The sequence below is a fragment of the Plectropomus leopardus genome, chromosome 18 (assembly GCF_008729295.1).
Source record: "Plectropomus leopardus isolate mb chromosome 18, YSFRI_Pleo_2.0, whole genome shotgun sequence".
NCBI classification, from domain to species: Eukaryota; Metazoa; Chordata; class Actinopteri; order Perciformes; family Serranidae; genus Plectropomus; species Plectropomus leopardus.
Window position 1 is genome coordinate 4534743 of NC_056480.1, and position 27984 is coordinate 4562726.

The window sequence follows — 27984 nt, forward strand, 5'->3', positions numbered from 1 at the left end:
GTGTTTTACAGTGTTTGCAGTTGTGACGTTTAAGTCGTGCCACCATGATATAGTTTGTGTATAGCCTAACAATAGCTTTTTGCTTCTGTTGATTCATTTACCCTTCAAAACACACAAAAGTGGTGTTCATCTGTGGAGATTATCACGCTGAACAAAACATGTAAATCTCTTAAACTCGTGTTGGTCACAGAGCTTATTCTTAGCGATTATCGAAAAAATCCCATTCAAAAATCCCATAAGGTTTTTGACGAAGGAACCAGTGCGATGCTAACTTCCTGGTTGGCGTACAAAAACACGTCTCCCTTCACTACTCTATTAAAGCTGAGAAGAAGCAGCAAAGCTCAAATCTCTCCTCACCTCTGACATTGAGACAGTTCCTCCTCTTGATTTTGCCCTCGCGGTCCAGCACTGTGAAGCTCCCCTCGTCTGTCATCCTGACCGAGTGCAGCGTCACCTTTTTCTCCGACACGCTGAGACGTCCCACGTATTCTTCTGCCACAACTGCTGTCTTGTTGTACAGCACCACGGGCGGAGCCTCTGTTGCATGATGTACCTCAGTCTGATTGGGCTGAACCGGGCTGGGTCTTAACATGGAAAAAAAGAGAATAAATGTTACCTAAACTAACACATGAACAATCGGGGAGGTCCAAACCCAATCTCCACCTTAAAGCCCAAATCATGAACCCTCACGGACTACATCTTACAGATATGGTCATTTCTGGCTCCAAAACCAAAGATGGCGACAGCAAAAGAGACTTGAAATTAACTGTCACCGTGGCTATATGTCCATGTCTTTTATGCTAGAAACAGAAATCTGCATTTGTATTTAGAATTTGTAGACAATTGTACATGATTTTGGTTTCAGACATGTTCTGGTTTTTGTTTGTAGTCTATTTGTAGTCTGAGTACTATTGACCAATTCTGCTTGAGCAGCAGGTAAACACTTCATGTGGAGAGCAGAAGAGGCTGAATTCACTGATTGAAATGTAGCCTTAGAACCCATCGGCTGCTGTCTGACAACAAATTTAGCTTTTTATAGTCAGATATTTACTAAAGAAAGTAGCCAAAATGACAGGCACACAGGAGAGGAATCTTGGTAAAAACACCCCCTAACTACATCAGCACCCCGTAAATATTAAGGTACTACACCAAAAGTCTTTGATGGAGAGCTGGCTTATGTGCTACGTGAAATGGTTACGGTTCCAAACGAACTAAATCAATCAATGAATCATACAGTATTTATATAGCACCTTTCAAACAAATCTAATGCAATTCAAAGTGCTTTACAGTTTGAGTGAAAAACCAAAAGCAAAGGTAAAGGAACCATGCACAACTTTTCACAATGGAAATGCAAAAAAAAATGCATACAGAGCTAAATTAAACTGACCTGTTGGTGGAAATGCCCAATTGGCTGTTTCCCCAAGAGATTTATGATCATTTATCATCACGTGTGCATGAAGGGCTCAAAATGTCTGCAAGAGAGCGCTTTTGCACCATACGATTTGAGAGAGGGACAGCTCTAAACACTCGTGGATTTAGTTTTCAAATGCTGATTGAAAACACCGATAAACACACAGATAAAACTGACTTTTACCTGAACTCCAGGGTGATGGGGCCTTCCACATGGTTGAGATGGATGTTGTAACTTTCTCCGTACTTCACCACTTGCTCCAAAGCGCAGTCTGAATGACAAGACGAGAGGACATAAAAGTCAAAGCAGGATCTTGCGACGGAGCCTGCAACTTTGTCATGAAGTGGTTAAACTCAATGTGTAGAAATAATCTCTGTTATTGACCAGAGTATCAATTGTGAAATTAGTTTTATGGTTTGTTGTATGATTCCTTAACTCTTTCTTTACAAATTTGTATTATAGGCCAAAAAATAAGGCTCTGTGACCTTAAAGAACAAAAGATTTGGTCATTTTTTGTTGTTGTTTTTTTTTTTAGTTTAATTAAAACCTTTCTTTTAAATCAAACATAAGGGAAAAATGACCCAAATATCTAATTTTAACAGTCGGTCTGTGGTAGCGATACCACCTCTAGTCCTTGACTGTGTGTGTAGAGCATTAGATAAAGAGAAAATTAAAAGGAAAAAAAAACATTTAGGGTGCAGTACAAAAGAAAAAGATAAAGAAGATATTCATTGACTTCAGTCATTGACTCTTTTACATGTTTGTAATAAAAACAAAAACAAGGTAATTTCTTTTGGGGGGGGGGCAGGAGAGGCCCTGAAGCCCCGAATGTGCAAGATCCGGCACTGTTTATTTTACTTTTTTTTTTGGTAAAACAAAACAAACCCATTTTATGATTATATAACACATAATATAATCTTTGTGGTTCTACTCGTGTCCTAGATGTACATGTTTAATACAGCATGTTTGCAAATGACTCAGTTGCTTTTTAGCTAAGTAGCTTGCTGACTAGCATATTGTATTTTGCTGTGGAAAATACAACAAAATTAAGGACCACTATTCATCTGATGCATCATAAAAAAAATTATGATAAAATAAATTTTCTACAGCTGTATTGTGGGACTGCACAGACTCTGCATACATTTATTTTCTGTATTTCTCTAGAAAATCTCATTATTCACTGTCAAAACTGTGACTTCAGACAGACAACCTCAACGCTCTCCCCACCTCGGGAGGCAGCTTACCCCTGACGATGAGGATGAGGTGCTCGACAATGTTGGGGTTGTTTTTGTTCCTGGTGATGTAGACCCCCTCATCCTCCTCCTGCACGTCCTCCAGCACCAGGTGGCCCAGAGAGTTGAAACCGCCCCGCGGATTCACCACCTTGCCTTCTCGCAGCAGAACCACCTCAGCGGACTGATTGGTCCGCGGTTTAAACACAACCTCACCGAGGTTCCCAGGCGGGACATCGATGTAAATGTCCTCCCCAAAGAAGGCCTTCCTGTGTTCCTCTTTCACTGGTTGAAACAATCAAGATGTTTTATTAGATAAAAAAGACAGCGTGCTGTTTCTTATACACTTTCTCTGTATCATCTGTTAATTCTCTAAAAACATCCCTAATCCTTTAACACCCTGCTCAACTGGGAGAGCATATTTTGAGTCACTATATCTATATATACATATTAAATTTCTCTACCCTTAGTTTTAGTTATGTTATACTAAAAAAATCGTCTAGATGTTGCCATGTCTTTAAATAGTCTGCCTTTTCAGCTCGTCTCTGACAGGAAATGAGACTCCAGATATGAGGGCTCTGTGTGGTACGATTTTTTAAATTTTATTTTGTTTCACATTTTTACTTCTATTTTACATAACTTTATTTAAAAAAATAAAAATCTTATAAGGGTCTACATTTTTTTTTAGAACATACTCTACAAAATGATCGATTTGGCCTTTCGTGGCAAAGGTAGTGAAGCTAAGCTAATGTCATTACAATAGATTATTTGCTAAAAAAAAATTAAAAAAAAAAAACCCTTCTGATTACTCATAGTTTTTTAATGATAAATTTAATTTTTGCTATTATATATATGCTGAAATAATTTTATAAGTATGATGTTTTACTGTCTAAATCCATGCTTTACCAAACAGCTGATAAACCATAAAATGATCTTTTATGGTAAAGATAGTGATGCTTAGATAATAAATGTACATTTTATATTTAATAATAAAGGCTGACTATTCACTATGGTTAATATGATATATTTAATGTTACTCCATCATATATTTTATGAAAATTACTATAACTGGATGTTTTCAAATTACTATAATGTTAATATCTAGAATTCATAAGTGGTCCCAAATCCATGGTCACAAATTGATGCATGTTTGTACACTAACATATGACAAGCTTAATAATTTTAAAAATAATTCTGATTTTTTTCTGTTTTACCATTACCATAACGGAACATTGTTTGGTAGAGGCCTATATTTATAAAACTATAGGGTCTGTTAAAAAAAGTTTCTTGTTATTAAAGCCCCAATGAAATAAAAAATGCAAATGATTTTTTATCTATTGCTTTATTTCTTTGTGAAATCCAAACAAGCATGAAATTTTACCTTTCAAAGATGCTGACACAACTGAAAGAGAAAAGAGAGAAAAGAGTTTATTTTAAAACGCATCTGTTTTTAGTTGTCTGCTGATTGTGCAATGATCTCTAAATAAGTCCTTTGTTGTTATTGCAAAACCACTTCCCCAAAAAAAGCGTTTGAAATGTAGATGCCTCACTTAAAGGCAGATAAAAATAGACCAAATGTAAATACAAATCTGACTTTCCCATAAGAAAAAGGAAAGCAAATCAGTGGAAATTAAATAGATCACAAAATAACTTAAACATCCCTCCTTTTGTGTGGTTCTCGTAGAATCTAATCACTGAGTTGAGACAAATTCGGCTTTGCAGGAAGTCTGCTTCAGCCATTCATTTAAGCAAACCTGCTCCCAAGTGACTGATTAAGTTCGTGCTTACCAGTGCAGAACAGGGCGCTAAGCACCGCAGCGCTGATTACTTTCATCCTTAAGGGTCTGTCTCTGAGAAAGAAACCAACACAACAACAAAAAAATGAGCTTTTTATAGCAGGTTTATGGCTCCAAAGGATCAAATCACATTCTCTAAGGGAGATATCAGCCACAATTACATCAGGACAGGAATTTTATTTGACATGAGAATATGTTACAAGGTAAAGATGTGCTAATTTGGGTTCAGCGTTAAATTGAAAAACACCTCTGCAAAGTAGGAGCATGCCAACTTCAATCTGTGTCCTCACTTTCCCTCCCCCTCCCGCTCTGCACCACGCTGCTACACTAAACAGCATTTCACAAATTAGCTCTTCAAATACCTGAGGGAGAGCGCTGCCAACACTCCCTGACAAGAAAATCCATAGTGCTGCTGCTGTAAAGTAAAATATATTATTGAGCCAACTTCTATAGATAAGGTGTCGTCATAGCAGAGACAGATACAGACGGTTTGTTTGACTCAAAGACATGGCGCTGTGTGGTGAGCTGTGCGTCTCCTGCGGTGTGACGAGTCAATCAGCTCTCCACTCACAACACACGACCACAAACCAGAGAGACATGAAGACGGACGAAGAGCAATAAAGACACCAAGAAAAGAGATCAGTAAAGGAAGAGAGGATGTACGATTGAGTACAAGAGAGATGCATTCAAGAGTACACGGTCATCCCCGAGGGACGGGGAGATGGACAGCAGCCAGCTGGCATGTGACGGCTCTGACCTTTCACGACAACGGGACTGGATTAGACTAAGCAGTAGTGGCACACAGTTATTCAGTGGGATAATTAGATGGTTATATAGTGGGAGAGACCAAAAGACACAGTGAGAAAGAGAAGATGGAAAACAACATTACAACAAGCAATCTGACCTCTGCCAAGTCGGGTCAAGTTGTTCTGATGGAGTGTAAAATTACAGAACAGAAACCGAGGACTGCGACAACAAAACAGAAAAAATGACTATTTGTGCTTTTCTCTGCCACAAAACTGAAAAGTTGCAATCTAAAGTTTTCACGTGCATCTTAAAATAATAATAACATAATCAATCTTTCATGCAAACAAACTGTAACACAAAGTGCTTTATGCAATAAAACCAAAAACGACAGTCCTAAACCTCTTTTTCATTACCACTTTAGGCCACACAGAGTCAAACCATGCCTTACTGATTTCTTTTTTCATTATCAGTTTTGACGCGCTGTGCCAGAGATGGACATTTTCCGAAGTTAGGGCCAAAAGCGCAACCGACCGCCTTCAAGCCAGTATGCGATGACGTCAGATGAGAATTGCCACATTTCGAAGTTGACTTTTAGCGGCAATTCAGCAGCATGTTTCAACAGCTTCTGCTGCTAATGCCAGGAACAGCAGATATGTCATCTATTTAAACTGCATCAGAAGAAGAGACGCGGCATAAAAATGTCATCCATTCACAACCACACAGCATCAGACAGGACACACCTTCAACCAGGCAGCCCAGTTTCCATGGAAAAGAAAAACCCTGCAAGGCTGGCCTGATGAGGTTGAGCCAAACCGAATAAAACAAAATCAGGTCACTGTTATGGAAAACAGGTACTTCTGACTGTGTTTGGCTACTTCTTGTTCAGTGCTGGTATTTATGTGACAGCACATGAACTCAACTCATATTTCAGGTTGTAAATATTCATGCATTTGGAGAACATCCAACAAAATTTGTCGTCACTTAACATTACTGGAAGCTCAGCGCTCAGAACATCGTGGTCTTTCCAGCAAAGAGCAGCAACATCAGTGAACGTAACTTCAGCGTTACTCAAAGACGCCATCCACAGTGGATCCTATCACCGATAACTCCAAATAAACAACAATAGTTGGATTTTGTAAATATAGTTCAGTTAACAGCAGTTTAACTTCAAGAAGTTTTTGTTGAGATGAAGATTTGACATAAGCTAACACTAAGACTCAAAATTCATATGTGTTCACAGTATGCAGGCAAGCTGTAACTATGGTAACAACAATAACATGACAGGGACAAATTTAGTGCTTCACCGGCCTGCTTTCACTGTTGTCTGGCTGGGGTTGGGATTCAGACATAAAAACCAGAATGCGTGTCGGGATCAGACAGAAGCACGCGGCCCGAGCTGAAATCTAGAGTGAATTTAGACACTTTTTTATAAAAACAACAGCAGAGGAATACATCCTGGCAGTCATGTGTTGGTTAGAATAGGACAAAACACGAGGGGTGACCAACTCACACATAAATACAAGGATAAAGATACCTACTTGATTTGGCTAAAACGTCATATTGGTTTCAGCATTAAAGCATTTTTGTGGAACGAGGAATGTAGATATTGACCCGCATCCCAGGCCTATCACGATAACTACTTGATGTTGTCCAAGAATTAATTGCAATTAACAATATTATTATCCTTTTTTGACGTTTTTGCCACTGACATTATGATTATATAATAGCCTAATAATGTACCCTTGTACTTGCACCAAACTTTTAATTCAATCAGAAATGAAAAACATGTCTCAGCATTGTTATTTTCTGTTCATTTGGCTTTAAGCACTGTGAAAAAAACACTTTGGTGCTGCACCTAAATCTTATAATGGAAGAACACTTTGCTGTGTATTCTGGCATCATGCTGGACGACAAATTTGGTGACATTCTTTCGTATATTGTACGATAAATGCACATGACCTCAATCATTTTTGCGGTAAGTTGATAACATAGTTATCAGTGGAAGTTAGAAATTTTAATGCCTGAATATGGAGAACGACTGAGTATGATGACCAGTGAATGCTTTCAGCGTGCATGAGGGCATATGATATTATGTTGTTGTAGACTGACTGAAAATATCCGACAGTGACAATTAGACTGACGCTTGGATGGCAAATAACAAACGAGATACCGATCCCTTTTTATATATATGCAAAAGCCTGTTTGATTACATGTTTTCAATAAAATGACATCACTGTCATCTTAACATATGATGTTATTACAGATTTAAACCTGCAAAAAGTTATGAAATGTCAGGACTTCTGCAGCAAATTGTGTTAGTTACTTTCCTGTTTGTATCTTCTGCAGCATTATGAAACAGAGAGAATCGCTGCATCTTTAAACGGAACGAGAGAACAATAAAAAGCCATTGAATTTCTGCCAGCTTCTGCAGATGAGGGATTAGAGTGCTATTTAAAGGGAGAAAAAGAATAAAGCCCATCCACTCTCACTGAACACATCAACACATGCAAAGTCACTTCCAAATGACGGCATAGCATTAAAATGGGCCAAAAAAACTGCAAGAGAGGTTTTTAGTCCCTCGGCAGAACACAGTAATCATAGCGTATTTTCTAATCGGTACCCTGTGAAGCAGGTTTTGAATCATCTTCCGCAGAGCCATTAGCTTATTGCAGTGCTCGTGTCGAGGTGCTATACAAACACATAAATCCTCAGTTTGATTCATTCATGGAGAGAACTGTACATCTGACAAGAAAATTACACGCTGTTGCTGGTTGTGTAAAGGTCATATTGCAGGCCATTGACAAGACGCACAAATACACATTCAGAAAGTGACATATTTAAAATATGCTGGTGGTGGAAGGGGTTATGCATTTAAAGGAACATTCATTATGTAGGACTGATGCTGCATTCATGTGCTCCTCGGAAATATTGTGTGTACGAGTTACGAGCACATGAACGGCTTTCCAAAGTCGTAATCAAGAGTGGGAAATAAGGAAATTATACCAGGGTACCAGGATACCAGGGTTGTTTTGATGTATGCGTGACGTTTTAGGGCAGCAGAAATGGTGGAAAACATGGAAACGGTGTCAATAACTGACAGATTAAAAAAATCCGATATTTCGTTATTTTGTTTCTCGTAGCTATCATTTAATTTTGGAACTTGCACATTTTAGTACACGCATCTATTAGCTGTTGCAAGTAAGCACACTTTTAACTATAAAACATGCCAGGTGAGTAACACTGATAACGTTATTTTATAACACGAGGTGCTAACTTGATGTCTTAAATACATGAACATGGCGGGCAAAAGTCAATGTTTGGTCAACGATAAACTTTTTTTTATTAATTCACATATTCAACATTAATTGTTGCTCACATGTTAAGTATAATACAGTATTAAAATAACTGCTGTCCATGTAGAGTGACCTAGATTAAATATAAAAATATACAAAAATGTATCAATATTAACATAATAAAAATAATATAATAAAAATGGATCAATAGACAGAGTATTTAGTAGTATCCCTTTACCTCTAAAATAAGAAAAGCAAAAATAAGAAAACATTGCTGAATCCCAATAATCAATGGGTATGAACAAAATTAGAACAAACCCTTGATACGAGCAAAAATAAGAGAAAATTTGTCTGTGTATTGTGTCCTGCATGAGGCCCAATTATTCTTATTTCTTCTACAGAAAACATACTTTTTATACCATATTCACTTGTGCTAAAATATCCCTCTAAATCTGCACACTGGACCATGACCAAACTTGGTTGAATTTAATCAAAAACAGATGGATGGTGATGTGTTTTTTGGTGTTTTTGCATGTCTAAACATTACCACAGTCAGCCTCAGAGGGGGGTGCTGTAATTAAAGGTGAAAATGTTGAATCACGCTGTTTCGCCCACTGGGGGTCCCGGATAAAAGCATCAGCCAAGACGCCTGAGAAAAGAATGTGGCCGCTGAACTTTAGTTGAGGACGTGATGTCCATCTTAAAAGTCCGTCTCTAAATGGGGTCACTGCTCTCCTGTCTTACGTTATGACCGGTTAGATCAATCGAAACTGAACTGCGCGTGGCACATCCAGCAGCCTCCCCGTGGTGAGACGTGCGGGGGTTACGTCTCTCAGGGTGATCTCATCAGCCTGACATCCATCCTGGCTGACGGACTTAAACCCCCCCATCATCTCTGCTCTTCCACACAAGCCAGAAGGGCGGGAGCATCATGCCTCCATCCTGCTCTTGTTACATCGTTGTCTCTCTCATCTTTCTGCTTCTCAATGTCTCTTTTTTCTTATCTTCACCTGAAACTATTCTGTCTTTTGCTTCCTTGTCTTCCCTTTGTTTCTCTATTTAATTATCCTGCAACTGATCCTTATTGAGGTCAGTCAGACGGATACACTGGTTTGCTCATATACTGGGCTGGATTTGTGGTAACAATAAAGCTGTTATGTTGGTTTCCACTTAAACTTCCTCTCTACCACTGCATCCAACTGATAATTTAATTGGCCTAATTTGTTAAGAATATTTTGGAGGCTTTTATGTTTTTTTTTTTAAGCGTGGTACACACAGGTGAGCTACATGGCACCTACATTAACCCAACTTTTAAGATTTTTTTTTAACATTATTTTTTGGCTTTTGCCTTTATTCTGATACGGCTGGTCGAGTGTGAAAGGAGGAGAGAGAGGGGATGACACGTAGCAAAGGGCTGAGGCCAGAGTCGAACCCACAGCCGCTGCGGCGAGGACTCAGCCTCTGTACATGGGGCGCCCGCTCTACCAACTGAGCTACTGGACGCCCCAAAACTCCAACTTTTAAAGAGTTTGTCTCTAAAGCAGACATGGGTGAATGCTGAGACAATGAGATCCTGCACAGATATACAAACTTCTCCTGCATGAGTGCAAGAAATTCAGACTTTTTTGTAGTTTTGCATCTCGTTGCAGACGTTATGCTTCTTTTTGACGTTTTGTGTCATTAGGGTGTCTTTGGAGAAATTTTGTGTCTTTTATTGATGATTTCGTGTGTTTTTTTGGTCACTTTGTGTCTCATTCTGGGTTTTTTTTTTGTCTTTTAGACATAATTTTGTTTCTTTTCATAATCATATTGTGTCCCATTGTAGGTTTTTTGTTTCTTTGACATAGTTTTGTCTCTTTTCAGTCATTTTGTGTGTCTCTCTGTGGTTATTTTGTAGTTATTTTAGTTATTTTATTTTTTACCATACCTCTTCAAGGTGGGAGTTTCAGATTGTTATGTTATGCCTCATCATGCAAGAGGCCATCGCTGTTGTGTTAAGGCCATGAAACACCAAGCCAACAGTTAGCTGTCCGCCCATGTAGGGCGATCAGCAAGGACCATTGGCCCTCGTTGACCGTCGACTTTTGCCATCAATTCAGCAAACTGAATCGGCAGCGGCAGCCATCAGCAAATGAAATCCCTCTGATTGGCCATTCATCGTAGCACATGAGGAGACAAACGGAAGTGAAAATGTAAACAACGAGCTTCAAGTAGGAGTTGAAACAAACTAGTTATATAAGGTAACATTTCGTGGTGGTTTTCGTTGCTGTTCACTGCCACCCCACAAATATACTTTGTTCTTTCAGTATTACATTGTCTTGTTACTCTACTGGCTGGCTAACTGGTGTCATGGCGGTTTTCCAGTTCCCTGTTTTGAATGACGCATTCAGACGACTTAGGTGCTGGTTGGCCATCGGTTTGGTGTGTTCATGGCCAACTTTTTGGCATAAACATAAAGAGATGCAGCAGGGGGCTTTTATAACTGCTAGTTCTCTGATGTCGGTTTGGTGTGTTCGGGCCTTTACATTTCACACCGCTCACACCTCTTTTGCTTCCTCTATGCCAGCATGCTGTCTATAATCACACACTGGAGCGGCCTGGTTCTGTGTAAAAATGCAAAGGAGGAATGTAAAAGGGACTTCATAGTGGCTCTATAGCACAATCTCTGTGTAAAAAAGGCCATAGTGTGTCTTTGCAGTCCCACTGCATTTCTTTATGGTCATTTATAGCTTTTTTTCTGCTCATTTCGATGACATCTTGCAAGTGAAAGCCAGGGGAGTCCCCAGGGCCTGTGTCCAGTAGGCCCATTTAGTAGTACATCCATGAATACAGAGGCTCCATTATGTGTCTACTCATACATTTCATTTATATAAATACACTGAGCACAATGTCACCTTAAAAGTGGGTCCCCTCTCTGGACCTGCATCTCCCTTGCACTCTCCTCTGCACATCCACCCCCACTCCCCCTCTCTCCCCCTCCTCACCCTTTACGCAGCCCATAAAGCCAGGAGCAGCTGCTGGTGCAGCCAAGGGTGTGTCACGAGAAGCATGAATGGGGGCTGTCCCGCTAAGGGGATGTCCGGATGAAAGATGGAGGAGATAAGAAGGGAAGGAAATGAAGAAGTGAAAGTTGTGGTTGGATTCACTGCCACAGTCACACACTGTCAGAGCATCATATAATAAGTATTTTAGGAATAAATCATTCTCTCTCCTTATCTGTTGTTTCATCCCTTCACAGCTGGTTTGCACACTTTTCTATACCACCAGTGAGCCTCTAACATGCAGTTGAAGCTGAATAAGCTGCAGAAATCAGCACAGAGGTGGGCCACATATGTTACAAAACATCTTTCCTCACCAGTCTTTTCCTCTAAGATGACCTGATTAAGTAATTCATCAGAGGATATCAGGAATCCTCATTGCACACTGCACTCATCCAGCACTCATTAATGATTCTTATGTGACAAATACTTAGTCAGCGGCTCTAATGTGTGCCATAGCGACCAAGTACATTGCGTAACCATTTCCACCGGGATGGACCAGAAAATACCCCTCAATTCAGACGGGTATATCCCGCACACAGGACATGATAATGCACCACAGCCTCATTTTTTTAGAATAATTCCATGTATTGCGTTAAAATCACTTTGTGATCCCATTTTTAGAGTTATATAGCGTTAACATTTTATACAGCAGCAGAAACATTAGTGAATGTAAAGAATTAAGACATTTAAAGAAGGAAGAAGGCCACTCGGTGCAAAAGTGCCATATGAAATAATGTCTCATCTGAGCAATGCTTGGATTTTTGTCTGAATATTGTCAATTTGATCATTTTTTCCGCGCAATACATAAAGTTTAACCAGTGTTTACGTCTGGAAAGCGTTAATTGTCTTGTTCTTGTGTGAAGATGCCTGTAATTGCTGCCACTCTGCACGCTTTGGCTGCGTTGCTGTTGATTACACGCCCTAAATCAGCCGTTTGTGTCGTGTGGGACTGCTCAACACAAGCAAACAGTCAAAACAGCTAAACTGCAGAATTTAACCCACTATCTCCCTGTTTGAACGAAATATTGGTGAGAGAGAGAGAGAAAAAAATCGCTGTAACATACAATTATAATTGGATGGTGGTAATTACCTTTGTCAAGCCTCGGATCCGAAAATCATGGACTGGGAGGGGCTGAGGAGTGATGGTTTCTGTAAATCGCCTTTTTTCTTTATTTCATTAATCTCGTCCACCCCATCGCCCCCAACCCGGCAACAACAGACTTCGATGGGGGCGGATCGGGAGTAGCTGAAGACTTTCGGTTATTGTCGGGTTTGTGGACCATCTGAGATCGGCGGTGCTCGGGGAACTTCGGGAGTTATCGGCAATCCTGGCTCGCAGCCACCAGCAGCAGCTCTGCAGTTTAAACTCAGTCGAGCATTTTAAATGCACGGATACTGATGTTTCTTTGTCTGGTCAAACAGACCGTAGTGTGATGGGGGAATCCTCCTCGAGACACTCAAAGACGTCATCAGTTTCTTTGTTTTTCTTTTTCTTTGTTTTTGTCTTTTCTTAGGCCTTATAATAACAATAATAATAATAATAATAACAATAATTCAACTTCATTTCATACATTCATTACATGGAGTATGTATGTTACAGAATGTCTCTTTCTATCTGTATGTTTTTTTGTTTTTTTCCTCTTGACTTTTTATCTCTCTGATATATGTGTACACACACACACACACACACACACACACATATATATATATATTCCATTAGGCACTTTTCCTTGTCTAGTTTGTTGTTGTTGTTGTTGTTGCTGTTGTTGTTTACCTACCTTTACTGAAGCTACAAATATTTTTTCTGAAGCCTCCTTAAGTGACTTGGTGAAAATGCATGGACCTCTCGCCCACCTTTTTGATGAAATATCACTATTGTAAACTCATATTTCCTCTTTTTTAAATTTCTGACAGAGGGATTTGTCCCGCATGATGTTATCGAGAACCATTGGGAATTTTCAAAAAAGGGAGTCCTCTGCTAGAAAGTTTTGGCATCAAACAATAAATTTCCTACTTTCTGGTGAATTTTTTTTTATGCCTTTTCTGCATCTGAGGTGGTAATGTCTTTAATTTCTTCAAAATTGGACATGTACCTACTTCTCTGTTTGTGGAGACAACACTGTCCATTTACCTGAATGTCCTGAACAGCAGCATTCTCATGAAAAGAATATGAAAAAAAGTATGTATTATTATTTATTATTATTATTATTATTATTATTTATTATTATTATTATTATTATTATGTTAAAAATAATAAACCCATTAAATAATGACAATAATCCTTAGTTACAGCCCTACAGTGAACTAGTCAGTGTCTGGATGCTTGTCTTCACACTGCCCCTCTTACTCCATTTGTCTTTATCATAATGACCTCCTGGAAGCTCATACTGACAAACCCTCACAAACAAACACACTAAAAGCTCTTCATCATAACAACAGTACAAGTGGGGTTTTTTTTGTTCGACTACTTTTAATTCCTCTCAAATGTTTCACAGTCACTTGGATCCCGAGTCGAATTTCTCCACAGTAATTTAAAAAGGTATTAACAGTCAATAAGCACAGACAGACATAAAGACAACATGAACACGAGTGATTTCTGATTGATTTAAATGCATACTGTAGTGGCTCAGCGAGTAAAACATTTACCAGAAAGTTAAATTGTGCACTTCTTCACATGACTATACAGAATAAAATAAAAACTTGAAATTGGTGGTTATCCCCCTTTAAAAGTGAAAAGTACCCATCACTGTGTTTTTGAAGAAGAAGCCTTAATAATGAAAATGACTTTGTGCAATGACGAGAGGAGTACAGATGCACCGCAATGGGATAAAATGAAACATTCATTCTTCAAAAATGTACATTAAGAAGAAATACATGAAGGTCACAGACAAAATAATCTTTTTTTTTGTTAGTGTCTTTGAATGTAAATTCTTGGCTTATACATGGTTTTAATCCAACAACAGCAAAGATGCTTCCACTCAGGCCTTTTTGAGTCCAAAATTTCAGGGAAAGAAAGAATAAAAAACAGATCAGGCAAAGTTTGACATGCTCTCCATGACCTGACCTGAGTTCAGGACATGTGCCGTCAGCGTGTGATTGTCCTCATGACGTTGGCTGGCGTCTGAGAATAATCCTGCTGCTGCTGCTGTTGCATTACTGTAACGGTTAACTGTCAAAAAAATATATTCAAAGCTGATTTGTTCAATGAAACAGACTTTTGTTCTGATTCACAACTTTGCAGAATCTGAAATAACTGTTATGAAATACGTTGAATTAGCGGCAAACTCTGCAGCAACCTCATTAAAACATGTCTGTCTTTCTCATATCTATGACACTTATTTTTGTGCTTTCTGAATGAAATAAAAGCTCCAATTCATGTGAGAAAGTGAGCAGATTATGTGAATGTGAAGGAAAAGAATACTGATAGTCCCACCTTTTCACAAATTTCACATTAACTCTGAGAGTGGATTTCCAGAGCTGATAAATAATGGAAAAAGTAAAGAACACTCTTAAAAGCAGAAAAAAAACACTGATAATGGCATGATTTCGCATTTCTGGAGCTCAAGTTCGAGGTTCCAGACCTGGTTTTCCCCCAAAGCAACCGCTGTAAGGTAACACTTGGTATTCTTTGATATCACCTTGTTTAGATGTTTTAATGCTGAATTTTTTTTTAAAAAATCCAAAGTTGAACTTGGACTATGTGCTAACGTTGCTCTGAAAATCAGTGAAGAAGCACAAATATTTCTTTTTCCACTGCAAAATACTGTTTGTTATTCAAGAGGTAATTTCATACTGATAATATTTGGCAAAATTTAACTGCTTGTCTGAATTGAGTGTATAGAAATGTTAAATCAGTCATTTAACCATTTAACACACTTATTGTGTTAGGTGGAATTAACAAAATAAAGACGCCACGATTTCTTTTAATAATTTTAGTTTCTGTTTTTCAGAAAAAAAGGAGAATATGATCCTATGTGATTAAAGTGAAGTCTAAGTACTTCAGATTTGTTCATTTGCTGAAACTTGTGATCTCAGCATTAAAAAAAAGAAAAAGTTTGGGAGTTTGGGAGGTTAGTCTTGCTCAAACCGAACAAACAACATGGCGTCACAATAAACTGTCAACCATGGCACATTAATTTGGTCACGTAATTTTCATTTTGTTCCTCGTCCTGCTTCTCTTTCACTTCTCTACCTACATTCATCTTTCATTCTTATTTCTCCTCAGTTTCCCTCTATTAACCCTTTCAGACCCCTGTGCTTCTCTAAACAGCCTTCCTTATCCGTTCTGCTACATTCCTTAATTTCATATCACAATGATTTTTCTTTTTTCTGATTTTTTTTGTAGGTTAATAAAGGCAAAGTTCAAATCCTCTGAAGTGGGGTTGCATGATGCCCTTATTTAGGATCCATATTTAGTGTATTACATACAGTAGATACCCGCCCCTTAGTTTGGAGAATTAGGCGTGTGGCCGCATTCTCTTCAAAGCCAGACTCCATTAAGAAAAACAGCAATTTAACATCACTAATCACAGGAGCTGCTGGTATACCGCTGCCTGAATCAATGAGTTTGTTTTGGTTATTGAGTGACTTTGGAGTTTTTAAGGGTTTATTTTGATTAACTGAAGTCACACAAAAGCAAAAACAAACTAACTTACTTAGGCAGCTGTTGGCCGGCAGCTTCTGTGTTCAGCAAGCTAAAATAACTGTTTTTGTCAATGGAGTTTGGTGCCACTGATTAGAGCATAGAAACTGTAACAGTTTCCCCATCAGAAAAGGCTGTCTGCATGGAGGTAAAGTGCTGAAAATATTCTCAGTTTGGCATCCAATTTAATTGATTTGGGTTTTTTTAGGTGGCTAAAATATATTTTGCTGCTGCAGATTTCACAGCAGTACATTGCTTAACTTCCATGTTTGTATTTCTGTCTGCTTCTCCAAACTGGCGTGCCGACTGACACCTACTGTCTGTAACACACTGACCATGAATAAGTACGTCATACAACCCCGATTCAAAAAATCAGAACTACTCCTTTAACTTCATCTTTTTCCTCAGCTCATGCTCATGAAGCGTCATTCATTGTTACTTTTTTAGGCATCCTCCTCCACCTCCTCCTCAAACTCTCCCTCCTCCTCAGCCGTGGCGTCCTGGTACTGCTGGTACTCGGAGACAAGGTCGTTCATGTTGCTCTCTGCCTCGGTGAACTCCATCTCGTCCATGCCCTCGCCGGTGTACCAGTGGAGGAAGGCCTTGCGGCGGAACATGGCGGTGAACTGCTCAGAGATGCGTTTGAACAGCTCCTGGATGGCTGTGCTGTTGCCGATGAAGGTGACGGCCATCTTGAGGCCACGCGGCGGGATGTCGCAGACGGCCGTCTTCACGTTGTTGGGGATCCACTCCACAAAGTAGCTGCTGTTCTTGTTCTGGACGTTCAGCATCTGCTCGTCCACCTCCTTCATGGACATGCGGCCACGGAACACGGCGGCCACCGTCAGGTAGCGTCCGTGGCGAGGGTCGCAGGCAGCCATCATGTTTTTGGCGTCGAACACCTGCTGGGTGAGCTCAGGCACCGTCAGGGCTCGGTATTGCTGGCTCCCCCTGCTGGTCAGAGGGGCAAAGCCAGGCATGAAGAAGTGGAGACGGGGGAAGGGCACCATGTTGACAGCCAGTTTCCTCAGATCGGCGTTAAGCTGGCCGGGGAAACGCAGGCAGGTGGTCACGCCGCTCATGGTGGCTGAGACCAGGTGGTTCAGGTCGCCGTAGGTGGGCGTGGTGAGTTTTAGAGTGCGGAAGCAAATGTCATAAAGAGCTTCGTTATCAATGCAGTAGGTTTCATCTGTGTTTTCTACCAGCTGGTGGACTGACAGCGTGGTTGTACGGCTCGACCACGGTGTCCGACACCTGAAGACAAACAAAGAACACTGAGAGTTATGGAAGGACCTCCTTTCCCTCCAAGCAGAGGACGAGATCAACCGCGATATGACAGAGAGGGTAAATGATTGTCATTGCCATTGTTATTATTTATAAAGTGCTGCCAACACAGACATTTGTCACACAAGAGGCAAATCTGTTGTGTTACAAGCCTCTGTTGATTCCTTGGTGACAGCATGCTATTTAAAATCACGATGCTGCCGTTGTTAAGTTCTGTGTAAAAATGCAAACGAGGCTGACAGGTCACACTCCATTTAAGCAGCTTTCCTGGCTATCACCGTTACATGTTATGTGGTGCTCCGGTGCACTGAAATAGCGTGGCCCCTGTGTGTCTGTGACTGCAGATGTGGCCCCTGATTACTGCTGATTACTGCAGATTTCTTTTGCTCCACGATCATCCTCCTCAATCTGCCTGCATGCTCTCTAACCCAAACCGATCTCTCCCGCTATCACTCAAAACTCCCTCCCTGCCTCACCCTCCTCACCCATCTCCACCTCTACTCTCCTTTCATCACCTGAGTCTGCATCTGTCTGTGACAAATCATAACACAATATACTCCTTCACATTAAAGTCATATATTTGTCTTTTTTGAGGAAAAGGATACCTTACCTATTTGAAGAAACAATGAATCACCTCACACGTGTATATAAAGATACATAAATTAAAACATTATTGTTGTGGATATTGCTGGACTTATCACCAAACAACATTACAGGTAAAAAGATAAGCTGCTATTTAATGTTAATTTGGCATGTTTTAATATAAAAATGAATATTAATAGCAAGGACTGACAGGATATCATCATTCAGATTCCTCCGCATATAACCATTTCCTCTTTATGCAGAAAACACTAAAGAGAAACATAAAACTACTACTTTATATTGTGTCTTCTCTGGAGCAGCAATTAAGGATGGTATTAATATTTTATTTTTACGACCTACAGGAAACATAATGGAGACTAATGTCTGATTCACAACAAGGTTTCTACAACTTAAAGTGAGAGGGATTTAAGACTTTTTAACACTGCTTTGATGCCACTTGAAATTGAAATTTAAGACCAGTTTTACCGTAGAAGACACTGATGAAAAAAAATGTACTGAAATCATTTACTTAAGGTTAGAGGGATTTTTTTTAACTTTTGAAGTATTAAATAACGTAAAGCATGACTCTTTGGTGATGTTAATGCAAGAGGGCATTGGGCATTTTATTACTTTTTTTGAGTTACCCAATATTTTAAACTTTTGTAATGCATTCATAGAAATCTTTTTAAAGATTGTTTTAAGACATTTTAATGCCAGTTAAAGCCTTATTTTTAGATGAATGATTTCAGCGCCTTTTAAGACTGTTTAAAGTGGTACAATGTACAATGGCATAAAAACAATCATTTTTACTGTACTCAGCTGTACAGGACTGTAAGTGTTACCTTGGGAGAGGGCACCACACTGAAGGTGTTCATGATGCGGTCAGGGTACTCCTCCCTGATCTTGCTGATGAGCAGCGTGCCCATGCCGGAGCCGGTGCCTCTCCGAGAGAGTGAGTGAGCTGGAAACCCTGCAGACACTCGCAGCTCTCTGCCTCTTTCCTCACCACATCCAGGACTGAATCCACCAGCTCCGCCCCCTCCGTGTAGTGACCTTTGGCCCAGTTGTTTCCGGCTCCACTTTGACCTGGGGAATAAAAATAAAGAAGCTAGTATCTTTTCTCAACAACCAAAGAAAAGTCACAAGAACTAGAATAACAGCGACGCAGTCAGATGCCTTCATGCACCAGTCAAGCTGTAAATAAATTTTACATCCACGTCTGTGAAAACATAAATGCTTCACACACATCTCTGTCACCAATTCAATATCCAAAAAACGTCTCCCCTTCTGTTCCTGAGATATGATGCAGAATAACACTAAAGTGTTTTTGGAGAATATTATGATGTCACAGGGAAGCTGACCTTTGACATTTTTGATATAAATATCAGCACTTTTTTCATAACATATATTAGACATTTGGTGTGGAAGTTTCTCATAATTAGCATATGAATTCTTGAGTTTTGGTCAAAAATATGTTTTGGGAGGTCATAGAGACCTTTGACCTTCAACCTCCAAATTCCAATCAGTTCCTTTTTGAGTCAAAGTGGACGTTTGTGCCAAATTAGTATAAATATTCCCAGAGTGCGTTCTTGAGACATCACGTCCAAGGGAATGATGGTGCATGAACAATTTCACAATTTCAAATATTACAGTACATTACGTTCATATAACGTTGCTTACGTCAGCAAAACCACTCAAGCTGCAGCCACGGCGACTCTCTGAACAGATCTGTATGAATACAGGAAATACTTAAGTGAAATTTCCTCTGGTCGAAAAGAGGGCGGGGGTTGTGGATGGATAAATGTGACCAGCAGGGCACAGTGGACACGAATGGAGATGAATTGGTCGCATATAGTGGGTCAAGTGAAAATTTGTGCTAAATTTGAAGAAATTCCCTCAAGATGTTTTTGAGATACCTTGTTGATGAGAATGAATGAGACAGATGCAAGGTCACAGTGACCTTGACCTTTGACCACCACAATCTAATCATTTCATTGCTGTAAGATTTGAAATCCCTTACTACATTTTTTAAGATTTTAAATTCATAAGAATGGGACGGATGGACAACCTGAAAATAAAATGCCTTCGAGCTCGGCTCTCACCGCTGTGGAGGCATTAAAAAAAAACAAGAAGATGGTGTTTTTCCTCACAGCCAAAGAATATTCACAACAACTGTCAGAGTGGATGAGAGAGCTAAGCACTGATGTGGTTCACTACTGGGAGTTTATGTCTGTGCCATCTAGGACAGACAGTTGAGCTATATTTAAATGGACAGGACGTGTCTAAAACCACAAAATGGGGCAGAAGGGACACCCAGAGTTCATCCTTCAACTGGAGACCAAACCCCTGCAGCAGCAGCAAGCTTCTGTGTTTGTGGACAAGCTCCATGACTGCTGTCTTGTATCGCGCCCTGACCTCTGACCTCCGGACTCCTCTTCAGTCCGGTGTGTTCTTACCAAAGACAAAGTTGTCAGGCCTGAAGATTTGTCCAAAAGGTCCAGAGCGGACTGAGTCCATGGTGCCTGGCTCCAGGTCAACGAGGATGGCTCGGGGGACATATTTCCCACCTGAACACACACAGACAGAAACAACGTGTCAGCTCAGTGCGTCATGTATTTGCAAAACTTTGAAAAGGTTTAAAATCTGCAAAACCAAACTGGGAACAAACAGACAAATTTAAGGAAGAATGTTTTTGTACATACAGGAGTGAAAACTACTGTCAGCTTTCAACAGTGGTTTCTGACAAATAGTTTTCACTTTATTAAAATATTTACAGGCAAGAATGCTGTAAATGTCTCATATCGCTGATTTGGGAATAATGTACCAAAATCAACCACATTTGCTTCAACTAATAGAGTGAAAAGCTCAGAGTATCACTTTGCTGTATGAAAGCTTGTATATGGATGTAGTACTTCATGTGGCCACTGAGTGGAGTTAAATATCATAAAAGGAAGCTCCTGTCTCAGGCAGTGGTTCCCAACTGGTGGGTCGCGGCCCAAAAGTGGACTCAAAGAACGGCAAGTGACCCGAGAACATGACAAGTTTGTAATAAACACTTTATTTTAAAGTTAGTTATTTTTGCAATATTGTTTTATTTCTTTGTGTTCTAAACCAACATGTTGTTTACATGTAGTAATTTTAAATGTGTGGATTTTGAACTAACGACTAAAGGGAAATCTGGACCCCGTGACTGAACCAGTTTGGAACCACTGGTCTTAACACATACACATCATTTTAGGCTCAAGAAAAGAGGCAGTGCAGCCTTTTTCTTCTTTTAAATCATGCAATACCCGCTGAAAACCTAGTTATTTAATTTGACTTAATTAATATTGATTTTTTTTTTTTTTTTAAATTACTGGTCTGTTTTTTTTTTCACTTATATTTTATCTACTGGGATTTTATTGAGTAATTTTTGCATTTATTTGCCCTTAATGTATTGCATATTTTTTATTATTATTGTTAAGCACTTTGATACATCTCTTGCATGAAAAGTTCTCATAAATTGAGTTTTTATTATTATTATTTCATTATTATTATTATTATTAGTTTTACAGCATTTGTATTTGTAGCTGCATCCTCTTTCTTGCAGCTGCAGTGCACCAGTTTGTCCACAGGGGGGACGTGTCCCCTCACTTCATCAAACTCAGCCCTCAGGGTGAGTCAGGATGCTCTTACCAGTGGCCTCGTTAACGAGGCCACTGATCCTGTCCAGCTGCAGGTCGCTGTCTCCATGGTAGGTTCCTGTCGGGTCGATGCCGTGCTCATCGCTGATCACCTCCCAAAACTAAACACACACACACACACACACACACACACAGACAGAAAACAGCATCAGTACAGAGCCTGTGTACCTTGACGAATGTCGTACTGCTGTTCATGTGTGTGCAGCCATGTGTTGAATTCACATCATGCAAAACACAGTCAAACGCCAAAACTAAAACCCGATCTTTTAACAGGCATCTTTAAGTCTTGACACAAAATCTGAAAGATAGAAAGAGTTATGCTTCAGAGGTGTCTCTGAACGTACTGATTAAAGTCCAAATTACTGAGTGAAAAAAGAGGGCAGTTTACAATCGCTCTCCTGTCCTCTGTGCTTCCCGACGGCCCGCTGTCATCTGATTACCTTTCGCAGTCACAAGATCACCTAAAAACAGCAACATATTCTGGAAACCCCCTGTTTTTATCTTTGAATCTCGCTAAAGGAGGTTTTCTGCAATCAATAGTAACCCTTCAGTACTATCCTCCAATCTTCACGCCGATCAAAAGCTGCACTTCACGGATATAAACGCAGTGCATCATGTGCTGCACATGTGTTTAAATGCACAAGCGTGCAGCGACCTGCCACATCTAGAATTTGTTCTTTCTGACCCAAAGGCAGTTTAAAATTAGAGGGGACTGTAGCTTTGATCCAGATCACAAGAGCTCAAAAACAACGCTCCTTTTCGTGTAAATCCTCTGCTGGAGTTACATTCAACAAAATTATTGCAATTTCACAAATGTTGCAATATGCCGAGCACTGTGCTGTTGTGATGAAGTGCTAACATATATTGTGATATTTCTTTATCCTTTTTCAATGGCAAATTATTTCCCTAAAGGACAACTGTTTTATTTCATCTAATAAGAAAAAGTATTCAGTCTCTCTGTTTATCTCTCTTCAGTTATTTTTATTGGAGCAAAATGTGTTTGGTGGACTTAAAAAGCTGCTGAATTTTCCTTTTTTTTATTCTGGTAGGCTACAAAAAGTTTTGTATTTGCAATATTAATCATTTATACAATGAAAAAAACATACCGGGGCAGATTATCGATTCTTTCTCCCACCTCTGAAGAAAATACACAATAATATTATATTCCATTCCTGCCAAAATACCCCCTTAAATCCTACACGCTGGAGCCTGAACTTTGTTTTTTATTAGTTTTATTTTTTAGGCTGGTTTTAGTTAACTATAATAAGCATGCCTCTCAGTGGAGTTTAGCTGCAGACTGAAAGTGTTACTTTATATTGACCGCCTTGCAACTCCTACAATGTCAAGAATCTAAAAAGATATGTAGCTTGATTATTTGAAGTAACACACGTGTGTTTGACTCATCCAGCAGAGCCGCCCTGGGGGCGTTCTTAGCGGGGCGACGCGAGGCGTGGCGGCAGCATATGGGGTGACTCAAAGTCCACCGCTCAGCGGCCCTGATCACTGAAGACGAGCGTATTTACGGAGGATTTAGCGAGGCTGAGGTCATCCTCATTTCACTACAGATTAACTCTGCGTGATTTCACTCACTTACCCAATATAGTTCAACTGAAACCTGCTCAGGTCTGTAGGCTAATGTTGTTGAATAACTCCATATGGATAAGAGAAAAAAGACTGTCGTTGTCACTGTATTTTTTAGCCAGACTGAGTTAATATAAGTGACGATTAGCTGACTAAATTTATCACTATTCAGTATTTCTATAGCTTTTAGTCTCGCCCAAAAAATGCTGCTCTTTTTCAAAACTGCTTGGAAATCTTGTCAACTCGTTGCCATGGTGACCACAGGGGGTTTACTCAGGAGCAGCCAAAGATGGAGAGGTGACAGGAGAGGGGATTAAAAAATGAGATTTTCTTGCTCACCAGCCTCTTCCCTCTCTCACGCACACATCCAGCCACACAGCCGTGCCAACCTCGCTCTGCTTATCTCCTGGTTTCCTCTTAAACACACACACACACACACACAGAGTCCGTGGCACAGATTAGGGTCAGTTGACTGAGCTGGTGTGACAGTCTGTGCTCGTATCTTAACTGAGTTTGGCGTTAATGTCTCGGCCGTAGAAACGAGGCTGACTGAATCCTCTGAGAAAGCTCTGCTCTCACTGACCTCCGACCACGACTCCGACAAGGAGTGTGAGTCCTTATATAAGTTAGAAAAAGTTTTGTTTGTGATCCCCGAAACCAGCTGGAGAAACGGAGTAGGACGTTGAAGTCAAGAGGTCACGTTGAAGATAAGAACATCTTGACCTTTAAACGACGAGTAGCCTTGATTGTTTGGGTGATTTTCTGTTGTTGGTTAAGAGACTTTTCTGCCTTCATGAAGCAGAATATTGAAACTTAAGTTTAACTTTTTTTTTCTTATACAGCATTTAATTACAGTTTTTTTATTTTTGTTCCTTTGCCATGAAAACTCTGTGGACTTTGCTTACTGGGTATAAAATAATACAGATGTGACCTTAACTGATATTATGTTATTTGGGCGTTTAACCATTTTGAGATTTTCAATTTTACCCAGTGTTTTAAAAAAAAACTTTTATAATGACTAACTTTTTCAGCTCTATAACAGTTAGTCAATTTATTGATTAGTCGTTCACCAGAAAAACGATCAGACCATTTTAAAGCTGTAGCAGGTAACTTTTATAAACCAGATCGTGCCGTTAAATTCGCTGAAATTGTCACTAAATGCGACTGCTGATTTGTGAGAAAAACAAATCATACTCGTCTTTTTTTCTATTGGCTGTAGTGCTTCTTATGATCTTGTCTGTCAAATAAAAAGTTGGTCACTAGTTGGGCGTTGCCTGGTACTTCAGTTAACTGTCTCCAAAGTGGTGACCAGGTCACAAACTTTCTTATTTTACAGCTAAACAGTACACTAAAATAAGTCTGAAAGTTATTATCACAAAAGTTACCAGCTGAAGCTTTAAGCAAAAGTGCCAAACATTTGCTGTTCCACCCTGTTAAAAGTGAATATTTGTTTTCTTAATTTTGCATATTTATATAAATTATGGAATAATTTCAAATTTGTAGCCCAAGTGTGCCTCTCTTTGTTTCTTTTGTGGTAAAACTATCCCTGCTTTTCATTTTGCCTCAAGCACTTCCTCCTTTTGTCATCCTGTGTCAGTCTAAAATCTTTTAAATTATCTGTGTTTTGCTCCTTTTATGATACAGGCTGCATCATTTTCATATAATCCATACAGACATTACACAACTGTGGTTAAGGATCTTGATAAAACCTTATCTGGTCATTGCAACCCCTAATTTTCCTCAGTGTATAATCACATGAAAACAGAAATTGTTGTATTTTTTGTATTGTATTTTTTATTTTTTTTCCTTGCTGCAGCAGCCAAAGGTTTGATTCATGTTGATTCACAAACATTTTGTTGTGTTTTTGTTTCTATAAAATGAGCCGTTTATTTCCACATAGGGAGCGGGTCCTCGTCTGTGGAGTCGGCCATATTTCTACAGCAGCCCAGAGCAGATAGACCGGTCATTTTTTCGTGTCGGCACAGCCCCTCTGCATCGAGAGCGTCAGAAAAACACCTTTTTTAATGTTAACTCACATCTGGGTTTTAGGACTCATTCCTGAAGCCCTCTTTAAACTGTGTGATTTTAGGGCTGCAAGTAATCATTTACGTAACTGATTAATTTGAAGACTGTTTTCGTGATTAATCACTTTAAAAATCTATAAAATGTTGAACGAATTTGTGAAAAATGGCAATCGCATGTTATTTGAGGTCAAAGTTTGGTCTTTAAACTTCTCAGTTAGCCAAAACAACAGCCCAAAATCTAATACACAGTCATTTATGATGCTGAATAAGCAAAAAAAAAGACTGAAACTGATTATTTGGTTAAGTTCTATCTGAACGGCGAGTTTATTTCTATCGCACATTTCAGCAACGAGGGAATGCAAAGTGCTCTACTTAAAATATCAACAAAAAGGTAACTTCTCACCTATTTTAGAGTATTTTTTAGCCCTTTATTTTTGTATGTGTGCCTCATATTTACTTGGTTTGTGTCATTTATATTTTTAATACTGCACAGTTATTTCCATGTGCAATTGGTGTTAATATTTATTTTAACTGCTGAATTTGGCATCTTGTTTTTTTAACTGTACAATGACAATAAAGGTTTTCTGTTCTATATAACAAAAAAACACATTATGGTGGTGAACTTCTGGAAACTGAAGTGTAGAAATGCTGCAGTGTTGCATCAAACATTTTGATAAAATAGAGCTTATTTTGCTGATAATCACTGAACAAATGTGTGAACGCGGTTTTAAAGTTCACTGGTTTGGGTGTGCATGTGATAGGCTATTTAAATGAGCTCATCTGTGCTTTCAGAGCAGACACTGAGCCACTTGTTATCTCCCCCCACCGTCAGCACCCCCTCCGGCTGCGTTCCTCTGCTCTGCCTCAGCAAATTTCTCCTTTTCTTTTCACCCTCTTGTTTTCGTCTTTGCTCTTTTCTCAGTGACAAAGACTCGGGCTCACCAGGCGCCCAAGACAGCAGCTGGCCCTGCGCGTCTGCCCCGGTCTGGCCGGCTTTATTAATCATGGATCAATGACTCGAGTCTCTGTTTTGTCAACAGATCTAAATGTGTGAATCGTTACTGAATTCGGGATTAGTTTATACCCCAGAAAAACAGCATCACTACAGCTTTAATATGGGCAGCTATTTTGGGGTGTATTTGGGTCTATCTGACTGTACTTTGAGGTCCTTTTATGACCCATCACATCACTGACATATTTTAGCAGTGATTCATTGTTTCTGTCTGCTATTTTGTATCACTTACACTTCTTTACCATCCACTTTTACAATTAAAACTAAGAGAGATTTCCTATTTAATTTCCATTTTGACTGTTAACTGAGTGTTATTCATAGTATTTCATAGTTTTACTGAAAACTGTGTGCAGCAGCCTTGTTAAATATGTTATTAAAAAAGCACAAAAGTAAACATTTCCTTTGGATAACAGGGAGCTTGTTATTTATGAGGGGGGAGGGGTGGTGCAAACACGGGGAGGCATGTCAAATATATTTTTAAGCGCTGTGGAGGGACTGTTTTGTTTTTTTTAATTTTGGCTTAGGTGATGGCATACACATTCAAATAGTTTTAATTTGCATTTATTTTACTGAAAACTTAAAGAAAACATGCCTGCCAAACCTGCCTAATGCCAAAATTTGACTATTTATTATAGCCAGAAACTGTAAAAACATAAATTACTGTTAGCTTTTTTAATTTCCAACAGCCCTTGGACACATCATGTGTGATTGCTGCTTCCATCAGGAAAAAAACAGACAAATCTGATCTTAAAATAGCAAAATTTCATTAAAATCACTTTATTCTATATCTCATTTAAATTTGTACTAACTAACCAGCATGTGTGACAGGAGTGGAAAACTGTCCACTCTGGGATTTTGTCCTCAACTTTAACTTTCAAACATCAAAGTTTTAAAAATCTAATAACTAATTTATAGTGGAGTAAGGGTCATGTACTTTCTGCAAGTCACTCATGGAGGCTCAAGAAAAAATATTTGCAGCTCCTGCAAGGATTAAAAGAAAAATTCAATAAAATGAAGTCACCCTCCAGCCACCCCTCCTCTGAATAATACAGAACAGTCCCTAATGTATCTTAAGAGTTGGCTGTAGAGGTTATGAGGCTGATCTTTGTTCAACACTAAGCATTTACTTTTTTAAAAATCCAACAAATAGACATTTTAGACAAGTAAACAAATCTAGGGTCTAATTATAAACTACTGACAGATTAAATGGCTGAGTCAATGTAACAGGAGGATGGAGTGCAAACAATAGGACTGCATGCTTTCAAGTCCCATTAAATCTCACAAAAGTATATTTTTTGTATGTTTTGTTTTGTAAATTACAAAAATTAAACGTTTAATTTTAACTTTAAAACTATATTTAATATTTTCTGAAACTGTCAACAAAAGAAAGGGGTCTTTAAAAAGTTTCAAGGATGAAATGCTTTACATAACTGGCAAAAAAAAGTTGGATAAACTGCAAAATAAAAAGTCAACTTTGCTCTCAGTGCTTCTTCTTACCTTTGCACCGATCTGGTTCCCGCACTGGCCGGCCTGGATGTGCACGATTTCCCTCATGATGGATGTTAGTTGGTGATGAACGTGAACTGTTGGCAGAGATGAAGAGGAGCTGCAGCAGAGCTTCAGAGTGAGCGCAGACTGATGGAGGCGCTGCAGACT

The 27984-nt window shown here is 39.3% G+C and overlaps 1 protein-coding gene and 1 pseudogene across 1 annotated transcript in view; both read right to left on the reverse strand.

The window, feature by feature from the left end:
• LOC121958293 overlaps positions 1 to 12799 on the reverse strand; it is a 34700-nt gene extending 21901 nt beyond the window's left edge. Inside the window, exons 1-6 of the mRNA XM_042507181.1 lie at positions 12611 to 12799; positions 4432 to 4493; positions 4025 to 4045; positions 2656 to 2928; positions 1595 to 1682; positions 358 to 584 (exon numbers count right to left, since the gene is read on the reverse strand). Coding sequence (XP_042363115.1) covers positions 358 to 584; positions 1595 to 1682; positions 2656 to 2928; positions 4025 to 4045; positions 4432 to 4477 — 655 coding nt within the window. The 5' untranslated portion in view covers positions 4478 to 4493; positions 12611 to 12799. The remainder of the gene's footprint in view (positions 1 to 357; positions 585 to 1594; positions 1683 to 2655; positions 2929 to 4024; positions 4046 to 4431; positions 4494 to 12610) is intronic.
• A 3782-nt stretch (positions 12800 to 16581) lies between these two features.
• LOC121957443 lies at positions 16582 to 27963 on the reverse strand (annotated as a pseudogene).
• Between the last annotated feature and the right edge of the window lie 21 nt (positions 27964 to 27984).